Below are 17,256 nucleotides of genomic sequence, written 5' to 3' on the forward strand. Positions count from 1 at the left end.
ATTTGATAAGGAAGTATGAAATGTTTCCCAGATCATACATTTTGAATTCCTTGTTAAGATCACCTTTGAAGTCTTTGATCTCTTTCTTGCAGCTACCTGTTATTAACAAGTTATCAAAATAGAGACACAATATAAGCAATTCACTTTTGTTTATTCTTACATATACTCCATGCTCAGTTGTGCCCTTCAAAAATTGCTTTTCCCTTAGGAATCTATCTATCTTCTTATTCCAAGCTCTTGGAACTTCTTTAAGTCCATACAGGGCTTTATGCAGCCTATATACCTGGCTTTCTTGGCCTTGTTTCACAAATTCAACTAGTTGTGCAACATAAAATTCTCCCTTTAAGGGGCCATTTAGGAATGCACATTTCACATCCATCTGACACATATGCCAATTGTTCGTGTTTGCTAGACCAATAACCAACCTGATTGTTTTGTTCCTAGCAACGGGTGCAAAAACTTCATCAAAGTCAATTCCTATTTTCCGAAGAAATCCTTTTTCCACTGGTCTTGCCTTGTGTCGAGTTACTTCTCTTTTAGGATTCAACTTCATCTAGTATACCCATTTAAAATTTATTGCCTTCTTGCCTTGAGGTAATTCGACAAGCGACCAAGTGTTGTTGACTTCGATGGACTTCATCTCCTCATTCATGGCTTTCATCCACTTTGAATCCTTCAATGCCTCAGCTGCATTGAATGGTTCGACATTTGGATAGAAAGCATAGTGTACCACCTCAACTTCATTATTAACTTCATCGTCTAATGTAATCACATTTTCTTGCAACCTTGCAGGTATGATTTTTTATTCTTTGAGGTCTGCTTGTGCTTGCTTGACCTTTGTCTTCTTCTTGTCGAACTACTTTTCCGAATTCACTTGTTGGTTACTTACATAAGATTCTCACTGAATCCTTATTTACATTTTTAGTCCAATCTCATTCTTTAAGCTCAAACATGATGATGTCCCTGCTGATCACAACTTGCTTGTTCACTGGGTCGAACAACTTGTAGCCTTTAGTCGAATGATATCATATTAGGATCATTTGACTCAACTTGTCATCAGGTTTTCTTCTCAATTGATCAGGCACCTGTCTATGTGTCATAGATCAAAATACCTTCAGATGACTTAAGCTAGGCTTAACACCAAACCAACATTCCTCTGGCGTGATTCCTTTTAGCTTCTTCTTTGGAAATCTGTTCAAAATGTATGTTGCAGCCGACACAACTTCTCCACATAATTCTTTAGGTAGATGCTTTCCTTTCAACATACTTCTCACCATGTTCATGATGGTTCTATTGTTTCTTTCTGCAATTCCATTTTTTTGCAGAGTGTAGGGTGGCACCACCTCATGCACATTCTCTTTTTTTACATAATGCATCAAAATCTTTCGACACATATTCTCCATCACCACCAGTCCTCAAAATCTTGATCTTTCGACCACATTGTATTTTGACCATAGATTTAAACTTGGCAAATAACTCTATCACTTCACTTTTCTTCTTGATTAGGTAAGTTCACTATTTTCAACTAAAATCATCTATGAATATGACAAAATATTTGTTACCTCTAACTGAATCCACCTGGATAAGACCACACACATCAGATTATATAATTTCAAGAATTGCCTTCGACTTGCTTCCTGCATCCTTGGTGAATTTATTCTTGTGTTGCTTTTCCTGCACGCATTCTCCACACACTTCATTTGGAATGTCAATTTCTGGTAATCTTGAAACCATGTATCTTCTTTTTCAAATTTATGATGTCTTTGAAGTTAAGATGGCCAATTCTATAGAGCCATGTACATTCATCTCTGCTAGCTTCAGTTGCCATACACTTGTACTCCATCATATTAAATTCAATCTTAAAGGTTCTATTATGAGACATGGGAGCCTTCAAGATTAACATTCCACTTAAGTCGAGAACTCTCATCATCTCATCTTCAATTGACACTTTTTAATTCTTTTCGACCAAATGCCCTATGCTAAGCAAATGATTTTTCATGTCTGGTATATACAATACATTGGAAATTACTGACCTTTTGCCATCTTTCCTCTTAATCATAACATCACCAATACCTTCAGTTGCTAGAGTATTGTGATTTGCAAATTTCTCCATGTTCTTCATCGAGGGATTTATGTTGACAAACCAATCTTTCATACCAGTTATCTGTGATGAGCATCCTGAATCCAAGTACCATTAGTCCTTGAATTTTTCTTCATCTCTTGTTGTGACCATCAACAACATATCTTCTTCTTCATGCTTTGCAAGCTTTGCATCATTTCTTTGATTCTTTTGTTTTTCAGAACAATCACTAAAGTGATGGTCAAAATTTTGACAATTGAAACAGTGAATGTGACTTTTGTCAAATTTTCGTCCACCACCTCTTCCTCTACCTGCAATACTACCTTTGGGGTTGCTTTAATACGAGGGTCTCCTTTAATTCGACGAATTTCCTTCTTGTTGGTTTCCCTACCAATTGAATTGTTGTAACCTCCTCTACCTTTGTTGTCGAACCATTTTTCTTTGCCTTTCTTTTCTTTTACTGATTGCGCCTGCAGAGACACATCACTCTTTGACTTGCCTGTAACTCTTTCAACCATTCTTTGTTCATGAGACTTAAGCGTCCCTTGAAGCCTTTCCTTTATCAATGTTGACAAAATTTTCAATTCTTCTATGGCTACTTCCACATGGTCGAACTTTGGAGCCAATGACCTCAAGATATTTGCAACAAATGATCTTGATGTCAACACTTATCCACATACCTTGCTTTGACTCACCAATTTCGTAAATCTAGTAAAGAAATTAATTATGCCTTCACTTTCTTCCATCTGAAGCAACTCATACGTTCTTTTGTGAGTTTGTAACCTCACCTCTTTCACCTTCTCAACACCTCCGAACGATGTTTCCAGAATTTCCCATGCTTATTTCATTATTCAACATCACTCAGCTTCCCAAAGTAATATAGATCAACACATTGATGATTATAAAGAAGGCTTTATAATCTTTCTTCTTCAATTATTTATGTGCACCCTTTTGTTCATCCATCGCGTTTTCTGCAAGCGATGTTACTCTTTCCTTTACAAGATCCCAAAGATCTTGATAGCAAAAAACAACCTTCATCTGTTGACACCAATTCTTATAATTTTGACTCTTCAGAATTGGGAGACTCACCGGAAAATAACCATTCAGGTGGTTTATCGGATGATTCATCACGTTATGCTTCCCAAGAATCGCACAATCATTGCTCTAGATACTAGATGTTGGAACTACCCCAAAATTTTTGGTGATTTCCGAATCAATCTTGATGAACAAGAATCAATCACACGAATCATTTTCTTCTCTTGTTCTTCACTCTTCACTCAAGCGAATCAACCACACCTTGGTTGCAAGATGATTCTGTTGCACCACGATAATGAAAAAGAAAAGAAAAGATGAATTAGGGAATTAGGGGTTTCAACGAAAAAAGAGGAAGAAAAAGAATTTCTAGAGAGTTTATCTCTGCTTCTCACTGAGATTTTATTCAACTATGCAACTACATTAGTGTATTACAATGATAGGGGTTACTCCCTATTTATAGGTTGAGTTTGCTTGCTCACTAAGCAAACTCCAATTAACCTAATTAAGCTAAACAACACAAAATAAGGCTAAGTCAAATTTCATGTCGACCCTAACTCCTTCAACAACTACTTGCTTCTGTCGAGCATTGTGTTTCGATACAAGGAATTACATTCTAAACAATACACATGTCTAAAAGTAGTAAAGTAATTGATTAATACATTATGTCAATCGACAACAAAAAAATGTTAGTGGTAACTACAACCTACATAGAACCACAAGACATAATAACCAAAAGATTTAACCAACAAAATTGAAAGTTAATGATAGATATTCATTCACCAATTTTGAGATAGATATCAAAATAACTCACCACTCCCAAGTTATTCCAATTTTTTTTATTTTTTTGCAGATATTAACTTTTTTTATGTTTTCTTTTATAATGTCATATATTTTGATGATAAATTTTTTTTAGGCTAAATTACCTCTAGGGTCCTTTAAGTTATTTAATTATAACAAGTTAGTCATTTATATTTTTTTCCGCTACATGTAGGTCCTTTAGGTTAACTAAAGCCTGCACCGTTGACCTTTTTTCCAAACTCCTTTCATAAAAAGCTGAAGTGGCACTAATGGTACTGATATGTCATTTAACATAGGTCAGAGACCATCATTGGATCATATAATAAAATTTTTAAAATTTTTAGTGCATAAAAATATTTTTAAACTACTTAAAATGCACACAAAAGAAGAAATTAAAGAAAAATAGTAAAACAAAAATTAAAATTCTCATAAAATTACATGAAGTGTAAAATGAGAAGAAATATTTTTAGGAATTTTTTCATATTTTTTGGACTAAAAACGGATTTAATATAAATTTTAGAACTTAAAATAAAATTAATAGAACAAAATAAAGCAAAAAAAAGGTCAACGATGCAGACGTTAGTTAACATAAAATATCTATATGTAGTGAAAAAACACAAAGGACTGACTTGTTACAATTAAATAACTTAAGAGTGTGTTTGGATGAGGTAATTAGAAATTTTAAGGGAATTTAAAATTCAAAGCAATTCAAATGATTCAATTGAAATCCATTCATTTTAAATTATTTTGTTTGGATGAAGTATTAAGGTAATTCATTGTTAGATTTTTTGGGTCATTTTTTATAAAATATAAAATTTTTGGAGCAAATTAAAAAATTGAAAAGTAGGGACCAAATTGCAATTTTTAAAAATTTGAAGGACCAAATTGTAAATTTTAAAAATTATCAAGGACCAATTTGCAATTTTTAAAAAATTTTTGGGGTCAATTTTATAATTTTGGAAAATATGAGGACCAATTTGTAAAATTTGAAGAAATAATAATAACAAATACATTCTATGGAACATGAGAGAAATTTCAAATTCTTTGGTTTTTGGTGTCATTTCAAAATGATTAAATTTAACTTAGATGAAATACTCCATAAATTTCCATTATTTTAACAATTCTTCATTTTTGTATCCAAACAATGAATTTTGGTCAAATCATTTTAAATTCCCTCAAAACATTACTTTCCGTCGTTAAAATCTCCATCCAAACACACTCTAAAGGATCTTAGAGATAATTTAGTTTTTTTTTTTTAACATTGATATAACTATATTAAAAAAAATGTTAGCTAGTGTCTAAGGAACACTCTTTAAATAATTAAAATAGTAAATATTTCTAAAAATATGAATATTCAATATAATAAAAACATATTGAAAATTAAAATGTTAATTTTTATAAAAAATATGTTTTTATTTTAATATAATTAAAGAGTGGAAAAAAAATCCAAATAACCATGTTTAATAAATAATTTACACCAAAAACCATGTTTTCGGCAAAATTACGCATATGACCAGGTTTCAGAGGTGGTCTCCACATAGGAGCCACCTCAGGTGGCGCCAATGCCCAATTGTCCATAACATATGCGCCACCCAGGGTGGCATCAATGTATATTTTCCTCTTTTAAGCCACCTAGGGTGGCGCCTAGGTGCTTTCCCTTTTTTTTTATTTTTTTTTTTGCTTTTTTTTTTGTTGTTTCTATACTATTTTTTTTAAAATTTTTGTTTTTAATTTTTTTTTGTTTTTTTTCTATATATTATAATTATATATTAAATATATTAATTATATTTTGTTTTTGATATATTTAAAATTATTTTAACATAATGAAAAAAAACAATTAAATAAATAATTAGACACGTAGTGTTTAATAATATATTTAGGGAAGAAACAGTACAAATACGAGAAATGCAAAAACAACATTACAAATACGGAAAGTACGGGACAAACATCACAAATACGAAAAAAAAGTGAATATTTTTAAAACATGGATATTATGCTATTCATGAGCCCTCGGACCACGACCCCTCCGACCCGGACCATGACCCCTCCGACCGCCAGTTCCGCAATCTGGAACTGTTCGAATCCGATTGGAAGGATCTCGAAGACCCACTTCTCCACGACCCCCCTATTCCTTGGTTGTTCTTGTTGTGTCTGGGTAGGTGGGCCTCGTATTAGCCCCTCCATGCGCTCGTTGGACATGTATTCTTGTATGTTGCTGTCAAATAGTCGGGTCCCCATGCCCTCAAAGATTTGTCTTGGCGGTGGAGTTGCGTCACATGGTCGGTAAAACCCAGCGCTTGATTGACCTTGAAAAAATGACATTGTTTGTTGGGGTGTGGTGTACCCATATTGTTGGTGTTGTGAAAGTTGGGGTGTGGAGTAGCCATGTTGCTGGTATTGTGACGATTGAGTGATCATTTGCTCGTTTGGGTTGTAATCGTCATCTAGACCCATGTCGGGGCTGGGCTGCCTAGTGGAGGTGGAGGGGCCGGCGTCGTAGTGTTGTTGGGTGAAGCCCCATGATTATTGTTGGACGGGTAGCCTAGTGGAGGGGTCGGCGTCATGGAGTTGTTGGGTGAAGCCCCATGATTGGTGTTGGATGGGTTGACTTTGGTAGGGCGTTGTTGGTGTTGTTTGATATTCTTCATGGTAAGATTGTTCGGTGGTTTGGCGTTGTTGGCGTTGTTGGCATTGTTGGCATGGTTGTTGGGGTGGTTGTTGGTTGTATTGATGTTGGCGTTGTTGGGGTGGTTGTTGTGCGTATTATTGTTGGCGGGGGTCGTGTAGGTAGTAGGGGTCGGACACATACATATCGGGGGTTGTGACTGTTCTAAACCAAGCAACGTAGTCTGCGGTTGGAAACATGGGGAGTTGGGCAACAGGGAATTGCAGCAGACGGCTGCGACGCTGCCTCCATATCTCACAAAATTCAGGTGCGAATGTACGATAATCTGCATGGTCCCATTGATTGTTAACTCTTTTAATATGCCAGCGACCCAAATCTGTGGGGGGATCCGGGATTGGTTGATGCATGTCAAACTGTAGTCTCACACGGTCAGATTGGTGCATCTCCACGATGTTGAACCTTATTATAGGTGTCACTGCAGTCCAAACTTCCCGGTCACTCTCGTTTGGCTCATGGTCTAGCATCAAGTATGGTCTCCAATTAAACTGCGTAGGAGAAAAATAACATATTATTAAAAAAGATGATGGATTGTAAGACATCTATATGATCATATAAAAGTTTAGTGGTAATACATCTTCAGCTCGAAGGTGATCAATTAGGTCCCGATACAAAATAACACTCCCCCTCGGATTCTTACTGTAACCCAATTTAGGACCACAGAACCTAAAAAAAAGAGCAAACATGTTATTTCAGATTTTTATGTAAAAGAGAGTTAGCATTCAAAAAAGGGATAGCGTTGAAAAAGACGTACCTTGTTGCATAAGGGAACGTGTAGTTGTTCCTGCCTGCAGGGGATAGCGTCGGCAGTCTCCACCAACCCCATACTTGTAGGAGGAACGCACATCCATAGAAGGTGCACTTCTCGGCAACCGCGTTCTTACAAAGCGATTGGTATAACATCGCCAAAACGGCAGACCCCCAACTATATTTCCTAATCTTGCTAATACTATCAAATTTACTTAAATAAAAAAAGTTGACAGTGTTACCTGTCGACTCTGGGAATAAAAGTTTACCAAACATCAGCATTATATAGACCTTAGTCATTAACCAAACATACTCCTCGGTAGAGTTGTCGCTCCGCACGACGTTGTAGATGAAGAAGAAGAAACACCGGAAATAGAAGTTGATAACTTGGTCAACGAGGAAAGTGAAGATGAACCGGAAGTTGTTTATACCACAAGATCAAGTGCATATGCCTCCAGCGCACATGAGGAACTTGAATTTTGATGGGGATGACGAACCATCGACTGATATTTTCTATGATCCATATACTCAAACAGATCAACGGTTAAAAGTAGGAGACAGATTTCGTTCTAAGGAGGCATGTATCATGGCCATAAAAAGATTTCATATGGCTAACAATGTTGATTTTAGAGTTGATCGCGCCAATGTCGAGAGGTACAAAATTTATTGTAAAAACACCGATTGTGGATTCAGGTTGCATGCATCATACAGGAAGAGAAGTGATTCATGGGTTATAGGATATATTTCCCAAGATCACACATGTGTTAACACAAATGTTTCACAAGACCACCGTAAGCTAAGTTATGACATTATTTGTCAAGAAATCTTGCCTCTAGTTGAAAAAGATCCATCGTTAAAGGTGAAAACGTCATATCGTTGCAACATACAATTACACTCCGTCTTATAGAAAGGCGTGGCTGACGAAGACCAAAGCGAACAAAATTGTGTATGGAAATTGGGAGGATTCGTACAAACGACTCCCACATTTCTTATATGCGCTTCAAATTTATGCTCCTGGAACCGTTACTATTTTAGAGACCCTTCCGGCGCAATCTCCAGACGGAACGTCCCTTCAAGGAAATGTGATATTCCACAGGCTTTTCTGGGCTTTCCGCCCATGTGTGCAAGGATTTTCATATTGCAAACCAATTCTTCAAATTGATGGAACTTGGTTGTATGGAAAATATAAAGGCACCATGTTGATGGCTGTGGCTCAAGACGGAAATAGTAACATCTTTCCTGTTGCGTTCGCTCTTGTGGAAGGAGAGACTGCTGGAGGTTGGGGTTTCTTTCTCAGAAATCTTCGGACACACGTTGCCCCCCAACCTGGACTTTGCTTGATTTCAGACAGACATGCTGCCATCGAGAGTGCGTACAACAATCCAGCAAACGGGTGGCAAAACCCAACATCAACGCATGTTTACTGTATTCGACACATTGCACAAAATTTCATGCGGGAGATAAAGGACAGGGCTTTTCGGAAGACTCTTGTCAATGCCGGATATGCGTTGACTCAACCGACGTTCCAATATTATCGCCAAGAAATTGTAGCGGCAAATCCAGATGCAGGCAGATGGGTAGACAATCTTGCTAGAGAGAAATGGACCAGATCATACGACAACGGGAAGCGATGGGGGCACATGACTACGAATCTTGTGGAGTCTATGAACGGGGTGTTTAAGGGCATCAGACACCTTCCGATTACTGCCTTGGTGGAAGCAACATACTATAGGATGGCTTCTCTTTTCGCAAGAAGAGGTGAGCGTTGGAATGCAGTTATAGAATCCGGACAATTATGGAGCGAAACATGCGTCAAATTCATGAAAGAGCAATCTGCCAAAGCCAACAACCACATTGTGACATCTTTCGATCGATTCAACCGGACCTTCAGTGTTAAAGAAATGATTGACCATAACGAGGGCCTTCCGAGACAACAATACAGGGTTCTTATAGATGAAGGGTGGTTCGATTGTGGAAAGTTTCAAGCCTTTCGGATGCCATGCTCTCATGTAATTGCAGCATGTTCGTATGCGCATCAAGATCCGTTAGCACTTTTATCTCCCATTTACAAGGCGGATACCTTGCTCGGGGTGTACAACAACTCATTTCAAGTGATGGCAAAGGAGGATTATTGGCCTGCGTATGAAGGGGACGTGGTTTGGCATAATGATAACATGCGGAGAAAGAAAAGAGGTTGCCCGAACATCACCCGGATCACAACCGAGATGGATCATGAGAAAATGGTACGAAAGTGTAGCATATGTCGTGAAGTCGGGCACAATAGAAATACCTGTCCTAACCGTGGATCAAATTCCACCAACAATTAGTTGTATGTCTTTTGTATTTTGTATCTGTATTTTTATTGATAATGTTTTTGTATTTGTATTAGTATTAGTATTTGTATTTGTATTTGTATTTGTATTTGTATTTGTATTTGTATTTGTATTTGTATTTGTATTTGTATTTGTATTATCCTTTATTAAATCAACTATTTATGTCTTTGTCTCGTAGTGAAATTGTCTTCATGGCCCATACTGCCACTCTTTATTTTGGACAGTCAGTCAAATACGCATGCTTTCGTCTAGTCCCATCAAGTCAGTCATTGATCAGTGTGTCTGCATTTATCGTACATGTTAGGCGTGCTTGTAAACAGTACGCAACATCATTACTTTTTTTTACCCACTACTATTATAAATTAGGGGCTCCTACGGTTGAGTTTACACACAGATACACAAACTCCAAATACCAAACAATCACACAAACACAACCATGCCTCGCCGGACAACCATTAGGCCAGATGGATGTCACCGGACAACAGAGTTGCCGCCCCGGAGATCAACATGGCGTGCCGAACCTGAATCGGAGTATTGCAGAAGGACCGGACATGTCATATTCTCACCCGTCAAACCTCCCATGCCGGTTATGTTTTAGAATATCTCTTCCGTCGAGCAACTCAAGAGGACTCTCATGAGATTTTTAGAGGGGGAGTACGAAGCCGACGAACAGATAAGAAGCATCAAGAGGCTTAAAACAAGGGTCGATGCTGTGACTGGAGCAACGATAACTTTCTGGGCTAACGTGGAATACGACATTGATGCCATTCAAATGATGCATGGACCTAATGACATTGTTTTAACTGTGGTGATTTCTTAGATGTTTTAGTTTATCTTTTTCTGTTGGTTATTTTCTATGTATCTTTTAATTAATGAATGAACTACTGTTTTCCGTTAACGCTCGAGTTACTTGATTCATTGATCTTATCTGTTGCAATTCAATATATATATATATATATATATATATATATATTTTAAATACTTTAAAATTAAAACAATTTTATTAAGAAATAAAAAAATAAAAAAAAATAGTGTAGAAACAAAAAAAAAAAAGCAAAAAAAAAAATAAAAAAAAAAGGGGAAAGCACCTAGGCGCCACTCTAGGTGGCTTAAAAGAGTAAAATATACATTGATGCCACCCTGGGTGGCGCATATGTTATGGACAAATGGGCATTGGCGCCACCTGAGGTGACTCCTATGTGGAGACCACCTCTGAAACCTGGTCATATACGTAATTTTGCCGAAAACATAGTTTTTGGTGTAAATTATTTATTAAACATGATTATTTAGATTTTTTTTTCTTAAAGAGTGTCCTACCGGTTAGCCCGATACTTAAAAAAACGCATACCAACCCAAGTTAGTTAATGTAGTAACTATGAAGGAAATCAAATTCTAGAACTCAATCCGGCCAACTGGATAACAAAACATATATAAACGAGAGGCCAAGAAACATACTCTCTCAAACACAAAGATAAACCTTAAAAAACCTCTCACACTTTCTCCTCTCTTAAACCATGGCAGTTTCAAAGTTCACTTCTTCTCCTTATTCTCATTTCTCCAATCTCTCATCTTTCTCCAAACTCACATCACCATCTTCATCTTCTCTTCTTTTTCATAGTCATCACCATGTTCATCACCCAACTAAACAAAACTCTAAAGCTACAAACTTCACCATCAAAGCTTACATGGAGAATCCAAACTCCTTTTCAAGTATAGCCAACAAAGTCATCGGTGCTCTTCCTATTGTTGGTCTCTTAGCTAGAATCATGAGTGATGAAGGTGGTGTTGGTAATGATCTTGTTGATTTTGCTGAGTTTAGAAGAAGGGTTGGTAAGAATTGTTCTCCCAGTGATTCAACTTCTTTTTATAAGTTCCAATCTCGAAGAGGAAAGGTAATTTATCGTTTTTGCTTATACCCCTTTATTAAATTTTGCATTTTTATTGTTTTCTATAGTTGAATTTGTTACTTGTGAGTTTGTGCACCCCAAATGTTTGAAGATTAAACTATTGTTGTTTACTTCTTTTTATTATTGAAATAGTTTTTGTGGTATTAGATACTTGTTTTCATGAGCTAAAATGGAAATGGAGGAGTATGAATGTGTGTCTAACTTGGTGTTAGTTTGTTGTTTGTAGACAGGGGATCCTATCTATGTTCTGTTATGTTGTTGGCTTGCAGCTATAGGTGCAGGTCTTCTTAAAACTGAGGAGATTTTGGAAGGAGTCGCAAGGCTTCGAATTTCGGATGATATTGAATTTGAAGAGCAGACTTTCATAGCCATGATGGATGAAGCAAGAGAGGTTGGTTTTTCCATCTCTGAAAGATCTACTCAGTTAGTATCATATTTACATTTCAAAAGAAACTAAATCAGTATTTGGTAGAAATTGCATGTTTGTGTACATTTTTAGTTGGCTTTACAAACATTCACATTCATGTTGGTATCTCAAGTGTGAATATGAGTCGCACTTATGAAAAAGTATATGTTGAACACTTTATAAGTGAGAGAACCCATAAACTTAATGCCTTAAGATTTTGGACTAGGATGTATTGTCCAACTTATTTAAAGTGGTTGTTCAAAGTCTAATGTGATGATTCTCGGACCCTTCATAAGCCAACACTGGTAATCAGAGACTGGTTCATATAAGAATTAGTGTAACACGTCTCATCTTACAAACTGGTTTTATAGGGTTGAATTAGGCCGATCAAAAGAGATGCTTATTTCTACCAAATAGGAACGGTCTAAAGATTGGGATGCTCCTTGTTAAATATCAATCATAATGAATTTTCCCATCTAAAGTTTCTACCAAATATGTATGATAGATGTTCTTGCACTTTTGGCCCATTTGCATCAATTTATTTGAATTTACATCCTGACATGAGCACTGTCCAAAAGAGTTTATGAAAATATTTTATGACATGTTCAAGTTCTTTTTACATTAGGTCCATAAGCTCTTTATATTAGCTTATGAAAACAATTTATATAAAAATAGTTTAACTTTATTTTATCTGTAGTCATAAAAACAAATTATACACAAACACAATATGCGTTTATCTATATACTTCTATCCTAACAACTGGAAAATTTATGCTGAACACTATAGAGAAGGGCGAAACTAAAGGGCCCACCTCCTGCTGTTCCAATGGAGGTTCGAGTTGAGAAGGCGCTTGATGCTATCTATGTATGTTGCTTTGGAAAGGATCCTATAGAGATAGAAGATGAAAGATTACTAAGTATAATACTTAGTTCTGTTTTTCCATCAGTTCCAAAACAAGAGATTCGACGCATGGTTACAGAAATGGCAGAGAAAGTAGAAGATGGAGGCATGGATTATATTCCAGATGCCAAACCTCCATCAAAAGAAGCTGTTGAACTGCAAATGAAAGACCTTAACTTTCTTAAACAAAATAGTGACACTATGTGAAGCATGTGTTGTTTTTGACATATAATGCATTGAATGAAATTATATTTCCAAGATCAAAGTGTTTTAGCCTTTGGGCTTCTCATAGGGGGGGAAATGACAGTGATACTAGGTTTTGTTCTCTTGCTACAAATATTATACCTATTAAAAGGTGGGAATGTAGGAACATGAGTGTGTAAAACAAAGCTTGAAAAGAGTATCTCAAATGTAATTTATTCGACAGGACAATAAAGTAATCCAGTTTTTCTTCAAACTTCTTCACTACTTTGTTTGTATGTGGCAAGTGAATAGTATGAAATCGATACCAGTTACCATTTCATTCTGCTTCCAAGAGTAACTGAATTCATATTACTCAGACATGCACATACACTAAATACTACTAGTACATTGAAATTCAGGAAAACACAAGAATCATACTTGTGTCCATCACAGTTTTTATTAAACAAATTTCAAACTCAACAAAGCTGAGTACATTATTACAAAGCCGCACATATCTTTATTTAGTAGAATCCACTGGCCTTAAAACACAAGACTTAAAACAACTCTTTGATACTACTTCATTCACCGGTATTGGCTTGCTAATTCACCCGCCTTCACAATGTAGTTCTGTTTGGGAAAGTCTTCACCCTTGAAGTGCCTCTCAAGCATATCTTTGACTCCAGCAGCATAACGTAACTGAACAAGTTCCAATCATCAACATCATCAGTAGTTCACAAGAAAATGTATAGGAATTTGGCCAGAGTAAAAGAGTATGCTAATAATGTCTAGAGAATGTAGTCTTTCATTTTTAACTTTTCTGTATCAATTTATTCTTGCATGTTCTTAAAAATTAACATTGTTAGTTTTCTACTTCAGTTTTCTGGATTCGAGCATCCACACAGTCATCATATAAGTAGTCCTTGGATCGAAAACAAAGGGTCCTCGTAGACAATTCAATGTCTAATCGCAATCCAACGACCATATGTATACTCACCGTGGAATTGCTGACCTCAGGCAATACAAATTCATCCATGACATGTTTGCCTTTCTCATTGTAGATGAGGCAACTTGTGTCTCAAGTAATGTTTAGGAACATGTGAGACTAAATTGAGAAAAATAATAATTTAAAGGACCACTTCAAAACTAGAAATTAAGACAAAGGACTGAAGTGAAGTAGTTTTGTCAAAACTAAACTACCTGTGCATCTATGGTGGTTCCAGAAATATGAGGAGTCATGGCATGGTTTGGCATGTAGCGCCATGGATGATCTTTTGGAGCTGGTTGAGGGAACCAAACATCACCACTGTAACCTATAAGAAGAAACTCAGCTGTTACAATTCTTCAAACATAGTTCAAATGAAATTCAAGTGTTACACTATAGGATTATGTTTTGTTTGGAAATACTATATTTGCTAGCTCTGGTTTTAGAATTACCTCCTATGTGTCCACTAGCGCAAGCATCAGCAACTGCTTGTGTGTCCATAATTGCCCCGCGAGCATTGTTAACAATCAAGACACCTTTCTTCAACTTAGCAATTCTCTTTTTGTCAAACATTCCTCTGAATCACAAACATAACACAACAAAAACTTCAGTCACCGGTGGGTGTAAGCTCAACAGAAGCATTTAAACACAAGTTGTGATTTGTAACTATGAACTGGAATAATAGCATGAGATTGCAGCCACTCTCTAGTCGGGAGACTTAGGCACCATTGGCCAAACTCCGTGAACAAAACTCTGTGTTAGCTATTTTAATTTTTACATCTGTTTACTTTTGAGCCAGGATTGTTGTTTAAACAGCCACCACACCATGTTTCACTAATAAATCACAATGCACAGAATATATTGGAGTAGCTATGATATTAGTATTAAAATCTTACTTTGTCTTATCGGTGAGAGGCATGTTGATAACAATTACATCGCACTTTGGAAGCATTGCATCGACGTCCTCTTCAAACTTAGCTCCAATTTCTTTCTCCAATTCAGGCTCCATCTTGAGTCTATCATGATATAAAAGGTTACAGTTAAAAGGTTTCAGCCTTTGGAGTAAAAGTTTCCCGATACGCCCAGCACCAACTGTTCCTATTGTCTTTCCTTCAAGATCATAGGCTCTATGTGAAATGCCAGCAACATTCCATTCCCCGGTAATAGACTGATGATAACCAGGCACAAAATTCCTCACCAGAATGAGAATTCTCATGAGCTCGTCCTCAGCAACCGACACTGTGTTGCTTCCTGTGACCTCTGCGACGGTTAAACCAGCAGCAGCCGCAGCATTGAGATCAATGTGATCAGAACCAATTCCGGCAGTCAAAAGTAGCTCTAAATTCTTAGCTTTCTTAATTCTTTCAGCGGTAACATAGGCAGGGTGAAATGGTGTAGATATCAGGACATGTAGATCAGGAATGTGCTTCTCAAGTTCTGATAACATAACAACAATCAGTCATAAGTTCAAGCAATCATAAACTTCAGATAGTATCCATATATTTTAAAATTCAAGCAAACAATTATAACATGAAAAATGTTTAAAATCATAAGTATATATATGACTAAGTACTCATCAGACGCACAAACACAGACACCGAACACGACACAGATACACGCCTTCAAAGAGAGTGGATTAATTTGGCAAAATGTTTACCAGAATTGAGTCCTTCTTTGTCATCAGTGACAATGTACTCATGTCCTTGTGATTCCAACCATTCGCGTATGCCTAATGCTCCTTCAACACATCCCACAAATTTGGGATTCGATGCAGCATACTCATTGCCTTTGTAGAACACACCTACAATCTTCTTCTTTCCAGGGGAGGCCTATTCTCAAAAATAGAAAGAAAAATCAATGCATAAGAAAAGTCAAATAACAAAACAATCACACAACTACATTATGGATATGAAAATGAATAATATATCCACTAGCATATATTTATTTTATTTTAATTTAATAATGGATAGTGTAACTAACCCTACACCAATTATTTTCCACATTCTTGATAGAGAAAAAGTGAAATATGATTAAATATCCAACTCAATTTAAAAGGGATTTAGAAGTATTATAAAATATCCTTTGTATCTTAGATATTAAATTAGAATATCTTTTAAGATAATGTTTTATAGTGCATTAATTATTATGATGATGAGTCCAAGTGTCCTATAAATAGAACTTCAAATTTAAATTAAACTAATTTAAGTCTTAAATTATTGATAGAATAATATCTTAACATCTCTTAATTGATTTCTTAATACTTTAAACATTAAATAGGAAAAAAGGGATATGCACGGACAGTTTAAAATAATTTTACACTGTCAATGACGATCATGAATCAGGCAGACTGAAAATTTAAAAAAACTTGTATAACATGATAGATTATATTCTAATTGGATGATGTCAATGCATATCCATTAAACTCCATTAAATAACTAAAAGTGCAATAACTAAGAAATTAAATGATAAATAAAGACAAAATAGAAAAATGTTGGATTATCGATCGATATGAGTCCTCTATGCGACAAGTATGAGAGAGAAAATAGGGTGGCATTGCGTGAATGTGACTACGAATCATGATGCATGCAAGAAAGAGAAACGAAAATGACAGATACCGGATCACACCTTTTTTGTGGATAACTATCAAAATTGTTTGGTTACCATTATCAATTTTTTTTATGATCGCTTAATTTATTATCAAGAACAATGAAACGATGAAACAAAGAATAAGAAAGGATCAAAATCGATATAGATTGAAATTAAGATGAAGAAATTGAACATACATGAAAGTTTCTGGCGACGATGGAAGAAGCAGAGAGCAAGGTGGAAGCAGCAGATCTCATAGCCATTTTGTTTCAATGAAAGTGAAGAAACAGTTAGAAGAAAGAAGAAGAATGATAGCGAAGTGTGAGGTATGAAGAGTAGAGAGGGGGGTTTATATAGAAAGAAAAAAATGAGAGAGTATTATTATGCGCAGACGGAATAGTGAAAGACTGCGTGCGAAACTAAAACATTAGGAAGGCTTTATCTTTCCATTCATTATTTTTTATTTATTTATTTATTTTAAAAACAACTATTCGGGACCCACAATGAAAGGCTTAACAAAAGGCATAGCATAAAAAACGCGAGTCTCCTCCTCCATAGTTTCTATTCTTAGATTTAATTGGACGGTAATTCAAATGCTCCGGATCTAAATAGAGTC

At 36.0% G+C, this 17,256-nt stretch overlaps 2 protein-coding genes across 2 annotated transcripts; one reads left to right on the forward strand and one right to left on the reverse strand.

Annotated features, from left to right (window-relative positions):
• Positions 1–11,092: 11,092 nt before the first annotated feature.
• LOC131625272 (photosystem I assembly factor PSA3, chloroplastic-like) lies at positions 11,093–13,346 on the forward strand. The gene is made up of 3 exons (XM_058896152.1): positions 11,093–11,568; positions 11,810–11,974; positions 12,776–13,346. The coding sequence occupies exons 1-3, from the start codon at positions 11,191–11,193 to the stop codon at positions 13,094–13,096; spliced, it is 864 nt and encodes a 287-aa protein (XP_058752135.1). The 5' UTR covers positions 11,093–11,190; the 3' UTR covers positions 13,097–13,346.
• Positions 13,347–13,486: 140 nt separating this feature from the next.
• On the reverse strand, positions 13,487–17,051 carry LOC131625271 (formate dehydrogenase 1, mitochondrial). The gene is made up of 6 exons (XM_058896151.1): positions 16,838–17,051; positions 15,712–15,883; positions 14,951–15,491; positions 14,507–14,631; positions 14,270–14,382; positions 13,487–13,768 (listed from the first exon to the last, which is right to left on the reverse strand). Exons 1-6 carry the CDS (start codon positions 16,901–16,903, stop codon positions 13,655–13,657), a joined length of 1,131 nt encoding a protein of 376 aa, XP_058752134.1. The 5' UTR covers positions 16,904–17,051; the 3' UTR covers positions 13,487–13,654.
• Between the last annotated feature and the right edge of the window lie 205 nt (positions 17,052–17,256).

The sequence above is a fragment of the Vicia villosa genome, unplaced genomic scaffold (genome assembly GCF_029867415.1).
Source record: "Vicia villosa cultivar HV-30 ecotype Madison, WI unplaced genomic scaffold, Vvil1.0 ctg.000197F_1_1, whole genome shotgun sequence".
Lineage (NCBI taxonomy): Eukaryota > Viridiplantae > Streptophyta > Magnoliopsida > Fabales > Fabaceae > Vicia > Vicia villosa.

Bases quoted from the DNA above. Each gene is read 5' to 3' on its own strand.
- LOC131625272 (XM_058896152.1), top strand. From the start codon at position 11,191: ATGGCAGTTTCAAAGTTCACTTCTTCTCCTTATTCTCATTTCTCCAAT. The intron at 11,569-11,809 runs GTAATTTATCGT...TGTTGTTTGTAG, and splicing joins TCCAATCTCGAAGAGGAAAG to ACAGGGGATCCTATCTATGT. The intron at 11,975-12,775 runs GTTGGTTTTTCC...TGAACACTATAG, and splicing joins TGATGGATGAAGCAAGAGAG to AGAAGGGCGAAACTAAAGGG.
- LOC131625271 (XM_058896151.1), bottom strand. From the start codon at position 16,903: ATGGCTATGAGATCTGCTGCTTCCACCTTGCTCTCTGCTTCTTCCATC. The intron at 15,884-16,837 runs GTATGTTCAATT...TTTTGAGAATAG, and splicing joins TCGTCGCCAGAAACTTTCAT to GCCTCCCCTGGAAAGAAGAA. The intron at 14,632-14,950 runs GTAAGATTTTAA...TTTGTGATTCAG, and splicing joins CCTCTCACCGATAAGACAAA to AGGAATGTTTGACAAAAAGA.